An 8734-nucleotide genomic window follows, 5' to 3' on the forward strand; every position below is an offset into this window, starting at 1 on the left:
TTTTATAGAGAACATCAGTCCAGAGGAGGAGTATAAGATTGCCTGCCTGCTCATGGTATTTGTGGCCGTTTCCTTGCCAACACTGGCCAGCAATGTGATGTCCCAGTACAGCCCTGCTATCGAAGGTATTTAATGTGATGTCCCAGTACAGCCCTGCTATCGAAGGTATTTAATGTGATGTCCCAGTACAGCCCTGCTATCGAAGGTATTTAATGTGATGTCCCAGTACAGCCCTGCTATCGAAGGTATTTAATGTGATGTCCCAGTACAGCCCTGCTATCGAAGGTATTTAATGTGATGTCCCAGTACAGACCTGCTATCGAAGGTATTTAATGTAATGTCCCAGTACAGCCCTGCTATCGAAGGTATTTAATGTGATGTTCTCTCTAGAAGGTATTTAATGTGAATGAATGAATGAATGATTTTATTTAAGTGTCATTCCACCTTGTGGCCCATTCCTCATGGGATTATATGGCACCTTTTCACACAAGTTAAAATAAACACTTCTAATACACTTCTTTAATCTTTACCGCATACAACATAAATACAAATCCAACAAATCAAAACAAGAGAAAACAAAACACCGTAACTAGCATACATATCCCTTACTGGTTGTACATGGCCTTTTTCCTCAGGTACCAGGCTTTCTCTAGATAATTTGTCAATTTCAAATATACGGTTAATGAGTTGTGCATCATTTATATCCATCATATTAACATAGTTTATATTATTAAACAACGCTTCTCTAACCGCAGCATAAAAAGGACAATACAACACAAAATAATACTAATTTTTTACTCACTTTTTAGAATCGGCCTCAGGTCTAAATGGGTTAAATGCTTTCTTTGTTAGTCTATTATCATTCATATTTACTAATCTGTTCGACAACCGAGCAGTGCAGACCTTCCACCGAACCTCACAAGGTTCCCATATCTCCTGAGATGTGATGTCCCAGTACAGCCCTACTATAGAAGCTATGCAATGTGACAAAATAGGAGTGGACATCGGAAGCGATATGAAACAACGTTTGGCATCGACTGCAGACATACAACCAATCAAAAATAATTTCATCAACATTTTCTACCGACGCTCATGATTACAGATTATAGACTACTAGAGAATGAGGTTGTGCTATTGTGTCTTTTTTTTCTCTTCATTTTGTTTTGTTTCTGCTTTTTGGCACTATACAGTCCTGTTATGGTGGTGTAACTTTAACCAGGTTTTAGACCTGCTATTCTTGCTATTTCTTAAAGGACAACTTTAGTTTTTTTCCAACCAAGGTTTATGTTTTAGATTTATGAGAAAGTAAAAGATGATATTTTTTTTCATTTGCTGCTTGCTTTCGTTTTAGGGATTTAGCTAGTTTTTGACAGGGGGGGGCATTCAAACATGGGGCTAAATATGTATTTTTTTTTAATGTTATAGCGATTTATTTATTTATTATTTACTATAGTCCTACTAGACCCCAAGAAATTACATACAAATTACACAAAGGTCACAGGATCTACTGAATGTGTCAAACTGACATATTGAGCCTATAACACACAGTGTGGCTCCCCCCAGTAGGGTACATTCACATTCAGTAGATCCTGTGATCTTTTGTGGCCAGATGTAATTTCTTGGCGTCTAGTAGGACTGTCTATAGTAAATAAAAAAAGAAATCGCTATCAAATTTTGTAAAATAAAATACATATTTAGCCCCATGCTCGAATGCCCCCTGTCAAAAACAGCTAAAATCCCTAAAACGAAAGAAAGCAGCAAATGAAAAGAAATTAACACTCATCTTTTACTTTCTCTAATAACAACCTAAAACATGAACCTTGGTTGAAAAAAAACTAAAGTTGTCCTTTAACATTTTGGAAAGATTTGGAATCTTTAAAAAATAAATGTAGACAAATGAATTGTTGTAGAACTGGTGAAACGGTCTGCTTAAAAGCAAAATTACACTTACAGTAGTAGTGATAGAGGTGTGTAGTTAACCGTGCCATGATGTATCTCCAAATGTTGGTGAGATAATTGGATCATTCAATGTAATCTCCCCATTGACTTACATTGCATTGGGAGACGGGTCTCAAAGTGACTCTTTTAGCCGTTTTTGAAAGTCAGAAGTCAATGAAAGTCATTGGGGAGGCTATTTTGGATTACAAATACTTACATTGTGGTAACTACACAACCCAAACCTCTACCAAAGCCTAATTTTGCTTTAAGAATTCAGTAAGAACCTCTTCTATATTCTCAACACTGTAAAGAACTTAAAGCTGCATTCTACGTGAGAAGGAATCTCTACAAATAAAAAACAAATGATCTTCATTGTTGCAGGTCACTGTAACAACATCCACTGCCTGGCTAAAGCCATTAACCAGATCGCTGCAGCTCTGTTTACCATCCACAAAGGAAGCATAGAGGACCGCCTCAAAGAGTTCCTTGCTGTAAGATAGAACGAACACACACACACACACACAGTGTTTACTGAATTTGATGTAATAAATGAGTCAATTGGTCATTATTACCGGGGCGACTTCACCGATTTATAAACTGAATCCTAGTTTTGTTGAAAAGAGATGTGAAAGTCCTTGTCCTTGACCATTAGTTTATTGTTCTTGTAAGACAGGCCCTCATTATCAACACAACACATATTAACCCTTATTAACTTATTATAACTGGCATTTTCATATGCATACATACGCATCCATCACTTTTATCAACACGAAACTGATCTCAGTCACACAGACACGGAATCTGTGACTTTTCCACACTACTATAATGCAATGTTCATGTCCATTAAATGCCATCAGTTATGACCGATAACTACAACTGTTGTACACGTACACTGTCTATTTGTGTAACACAAGTCAATTTGTCTTTTTTTTTAGCTGGCGTCATCCAGTCTACTGAAGATTGGCCAGGAGACGGACAAGATGACGACACGCAACCGAGAATCTGTCTACCTGCTGCTAGATATGGTGAGTGTGTGAGAGAGAGCTTGTTGAGAGATATTGGCGCAAGGAGAGATCTGGTGAATAAAATACAAATTTAATATGTCCTACCCCCCCCCCCCCTTTCCTTTGTAGCTATACAAAACCAAGATCATGAGCTTATAAGGGTTTAGCCATGGTTCATGACTCTCGTATTCATACGAGAGTCATGGCTTAACTGCACCCTGTTTTTGGCGCTCGCTACATTTACAACAAAAACGTATATATAAACATTCGGATTTCAAATATAAAGTACTCACAATTTGTCCCACGGGGTGTTAGTTAGTTGCTGCACCAGCGATTAGAATTGCTGCATCCCGCGTTGTTTAATAAAAAGCATTTTTATCCGAGCTGTTATTTTGCCATTGGCTTTCAACTACGCGCCCCTATCGGTCGGGAGGAGGGTGGCACTCGGTGTGTTCCATATAGATAAAAATGCTTTTTATTAAACAACGCGGGATGCAGCAATTCTAATCTCTGGTGCAGCAACTAACTAACACCCGTGGGACAAATTGTGACTACTTTATATTTGAAATCCGAATGTTTATATACGTTTTTGTTGTAAATGTAGCGAGCGCCAAAAACAGGGTGCAGTTAAGTCATGACTGTCATGATAATCATCATGGCAGTCATGTTTCAGGGCTAATAAGGGAAGAACATTTTTTATCAACTGGTTTAGAACATCACCATCTATAACATATTCTGGTTCCACTAAATATAATGTGTATTTCAGATTGTCCAGGAGTCTCCGTTCCTCACGATGGACCTACTGGAATCCTGCTTCCCCTACGTTCTCCTCCGCAACGCCTACCACGCTGTCTACAAACAGAGCATCAGTGCTAATGCATAGACAGTTTAGACACACAATCTATAAACGGAGCATCAGTGCATAAACACACACACACACACGCATCTACTATGCTGTCTACAAACAGAGCATCAGAGCTAAAGAATAGGCACACACACATCTACCATGCTGTACCAAGTGTCAGTGCTGTGGCGTGGGCATGCACAATAGTATTTGTCTATGTGACAGCATTCTAGTGACACACTATGCACAGATTACACACACACGCATGCGCACACACACACACACACACACACACACACACACACAGACAGGCTATAAACAGCATCAGCGTATACACCTACATACATACCACACACCCTAAACACATTTGAACATTAAACATTTAGGACGACACAACATGCACTCAATACACACACTACCCTGCTGGTTACAAACAATACAAATATCTAAACACACACCTATACTCAACAGCCCCCTACTGTTCAAAAACATTATTAGTTTGTGAGTGCAATCAAACTAACACTAAAAACACTATGAATGCACACGTGATGCACAAGGAAGTGCAAACCATCTGTGGCACAACATCCATCAACAAACCATCAAATTCAATCAGACATTGAACACACTCTCACTCAAACACACACACACACACACACAGAGAGACAGACACACGCTGGTTAGACCTGGGGGAACATTTCTTTTCCTCATGTTGCTGTGGACCATAACCATTGCAGCATGTATACATTTTGTTAGTTTAAAAGAACAAAAAGTATATATATAAATATATATATATATAAATGATGTTACTAAAATATTCCATTATCTGACAAAAATATTTGATTTTTCTGAGCTGAAAAGTGTATTTGTGGTGACAGATTCCCATGTTTTCTCTTTTGGAAAGGAAATTAATTTTGATGTAATATTGGGGGTTTTGTTTGGCGGGGCGGTAGGGGTGATGTATAATGATAACTGTTGATAATGAAAAGACATGTTAATATAAGTACACTTACAAACGTAACGGACACAAATCTTTCAACATTTCATGATAAAAACATGGTGATGTTTTACTTTTTTTTTTTTTTTCTAGCTAGTGGTAACAACAAATTTTGTGGGTAAAAATGTGTATTCTACTTTGATGTGAAACTGAACTTTGTCTGTTTTTACAGTTTATGTTGTTTTTATGACGATGATGAATATTATTTTCCAAATGTGTTGACACTAAACCTGTGCATCAAGTCTGGTGAATAGAGTCATGTTACTGGCTGGTATCATGGTAGACCCTCTTTGGATATTCTGGAGAAAGTCTCACTCAACTGATTCAGTGACTGCTTGCATTCAGTCTATACAGTACGTTATAACAGTCCAATGTCCCATAATGTATACAGCATTAATACTACACTTATACAGATGACAGAGGCCCCCTATTCTGCTATAACGTAAAAAAAACTAAATCTGGTTTGCCAGATTATTCCATGCCATCTGGGAAGCTGAAATGTGGATATGACATTGCAAAACCTTCAGCACACTTGCTTCTCATAGCATCATATTTTGTCAAATAACCTTTTATTTGCATTGGTTGGTGTGGGCGGAGAGATTAAAAAAGACCTGGTTATACTGTAACAAATATCAGCTGATAACGTATCGCCCAAGGGTTTATATGCTGAGGTAATAATCTACTGAACATAATTACAAACTTCTGCTGTCGACCACTAATGGGGCATCAAGTGCCTTGCACAAGGGAACCTGGGCAAGTTGTTTAGTTTTTCATTCTTGATTCACTTTGAATTCTTCTTCCAGGTAATTGTACAGGCATCCTTTACAATTTTGTCTTTTAGCAGATTATTAGAGGTTATTGCCTCGAATACTGTAGTTCCTCTCATGCCATACTGTCTTCAATAAAGCTACAGAGAAGTACAATTGGGGACAGCAGTGAGCGCTGCTGTATCGACGGACGCATCTGTAATTATTGATTATTAAAGATTTACTAAACACAGAGATCACACTCCTAGGCCTGTAGACTCCTAAAAGTCAATTGCCAAATTTGAGCTACATTCATTTGTATTTGGACTTTGCAGTGCCAAGTTCCTTCACTGTTGATGTGAAACGGTTAAGGGGGATTAGAACAGACATGTATAAAGTACATTCTTATTTTCTTACCAATGCATGGCAAGGGCTACATATAGAGACACACCTACAAACCATGCTTCCTTTATGTGTTGGCCCTCTGCTTATGTATAAGTGGGCCATGTCTTTAAACTCATATTACATACTATTTAGTAGACATCTTTAGCATACTTTTAGTTTTAATACTACTGAAACTCCAGAGAAATTACCAATTTGCTCAGTACATAGCCTATTGCGTGAATGCAGATTATGCAGTCACCATGGATTGAGATCGATTGATATGCATTAGGAATACACAACGGGTTCATACTGTACCTTTCCTACTACATATTGATATGTGGTATTTGTATTGCTATTGCCATACAATTTGTGGATAATCTTAAAATTCCTACTGTGTACTGTTTAGTATGTGGTGTAAGCATGAGGACATTCTGCCATTTTACAGAGTGGTTACAGTTTTCTCTTACCGGTAACTTCTTTTTTTGTGTCTCATTCCACCATGTATCTTTAATGGCATACAAATAAAGTAAACAAACTATTGGTGTGTTGCTGTTGGCTTTTTCTCAGATTATAATTTTAACGGTATCATTTGCCAGTGGTCCTGGTTTTCGTATTGCAGCTATTCCCTTACAAATGACAACACTAAATGAATCCTAGTTGAGTACGTGGCTGATGAAATGTAAGGAAAGCTTAAAACAAATGTAAATTTGTGTACAACATACTTCTAGCACTGCCACTGGGCTATTCTATACAGAAGCCTGAGGCAATTACACAAACCTATGAGAAGGTCACAGAATCCATAGTGTTTTGTGTACAAAAACATATATGACATCATTTTAGTCAATAGGCCTATATTACAACTTTATTCACAAACATCTCTCTAACAAGAGCAACGTCATTACCTTCTACAATAATAACGTGAATATTAACTACAATAAAATTATATTGATGCAGAAAATGAAGCAGTATCGTGGCATGAGTGAATGGAAAGTAGAAAGTACTGTAGGTGTCTATGGAAAGAGAAAAGACGACTATCGGGACACCGACTCTGGGCTTGACACGTCCTCTTTGTGGTCACATAGGTCTATAAGAGAGCAAGAGAAAACAGAAACATTTCATATCTGTTTTGTGGCCATCTAGAATAGATGTTTGCACATGTAATCTGCACATATACCATTCCATGAATGAATGAACCATTGTAAAGTGCTTTGAGCACTTGGAAAAGCGCTATAAAAATGCAATACATTATTATCATTAAATATAATTTCAGATTTGTTTCTCTCGTTTGACCATATAGAATTTCATATTACAGCTTCAAAAAGAGTTTATTCATCATACATTATCAACAGAAATTCAAAAATGTGGTGAGTCTATAACTGTAGAACTTTTACACAATTTTAAGATAATTTAGAAGGTCAGATGATCTGGAAAGCACACACACACACACACACACACACACACACACACACACACACACACACACAGTGAACCACAAAACTAACATGCACTCAGACTGAATCAATAAGACAGTTCGAGGCTTTTACTGTCTCCGCTTTCCGAAACTAAGTAGTGCACTCACTCACATACTCACTCACTCACTCACTCACTCAACAAAATAAAATAATCATACTCTATATTATTATTTAGAGTTAGATGACAGTACAACAGTATGACTTATTGTAGGCTACTGTGTGTAATGTCCCTACAAAGGTAGACCAATCACAGCTCATATTGCCATGTGTCATCTCAACCCCAATGATTTTGCTGCAATCATCTCCAGTAACTCAGATATTGGATTAGCCATTACCATCGGTTTGTGAAATCTGTCAACACGCATTATTACATTTTTGTATTGATTTATCTGTAAATGGACAGAGACATGAAATATTGACAGATAAAGTGTCCCCATATAATATCTCCTCTATGTAGAATCATTCGCCTTTTTTACATCTAAAAGGTTTACAAATTAATAGACCTGACTGAATTCCAAATAATGAGCTTAAATAAATAACAATTCAAGTCTGCAATATCCACACAGTGACACATCCATACTATAGGTTTACCATCCATAATGGGTGGAGTGTAGGTGCTCTGCTTCCTCTGAGAGACTCTGAGAACCTGGAGAACAGAACACATTTGAGCTTCACACATTTCTCACATTTGAGCAGTAAAGCACATTCTAATTCTCATCCATGGTCAGATCTACTGTACTACTAATAGGCATAATCTGAACCTTGATCAGATCTACTGCGTAAATATGGAGGGAATGTGTTCAAATGTATGTGTTCAGTAATGAAAGAAAATGTTCTGTAAAATATAATTATAGGTTATTGCGGATAAATTCAAAAATTTAAAATTCAAAGGTTTAAAAGAAATACATTGTACAACTAGGTCAAGTTATGTGCAAACATGCAAAAAGTTACTCTGTGCTGACCTGTGTCATGTCACTGGTAATGTGCTGGTCTCCATCTGCTGAGAGGTGAGATACAGAAGCAACAGTTAACTCAATCTACCTTGGTTAGTTAGTAATAGTAACTTAGATCTTTTCAATACATTATTGAAATAAAACTGCAGACAAGAAGACAGCTGTTCTTAATATCAGTGTTATATGCAACAAGTTAATATTATATCATATCATTATACTATTTGTCTTCATTAGGCTATCTTTTCTCTAAGCTTCCTTGGATATGCAATTCAGCACCCGCTGGCCAAATGGTCCAGGCGCATGCCACATTATACTGTAGGCTCTGGCCTGACAGCGCGTTGTGTGTTTGAGTCCCGTTCATCATCATCATCATCATCATCATCATCATCATCACCTTTA

At 37.3% G+C, this 8734-nt stretch overlaps 1 protein-coding gene across 4 annotated transcripts in view; it reads left to right on the forward strand.

Annotated features, from left to right (window-relative positions):
- nckap1 (NCK-associated protein 1) overlaps positions 1-5022 on the forward strand; it is a 35569-nt gene extending 30547 nt beyond the window's left edge. For all 4 annotated transcript variants that reach the window (XM_083775462.1, XM_083775463.1, XM_083775464.1 and 1 more), the window contains 4 exons: positions 9-125; positions 2320-2429; positions 2874-2963; positions 3709-5022. In XM_083775462.1, the coding sequence (XP_083631588.1) occupies positions 9-125; positions 2320-2429; positions 2874-2963; positions 3709-3825 (434 nt within the window). In that variant the 3' untranslated portion in view covers positions 3826-5022. The remainder of the gene's footprint in view (positions 1-8; positions 126-2319; positions 2430-2873; positions 2964-3708) is intronic.
- Positions 5023-8734: the final 3712 nt, after the last annotated feature.

Source organism: Protomyctophum parallelum (genome assembly GCF_964188405.1).
Source record: "Protomyctophum parallelum genome assembly, chromosome: 10".
Classification (NCBI taxonomy): Eukaryota; Metazoa; Chordata; class Actinopteri; order Myctophiformes; family Myctophidae; genus Protomyctophum; species Protomyctophum parallelum.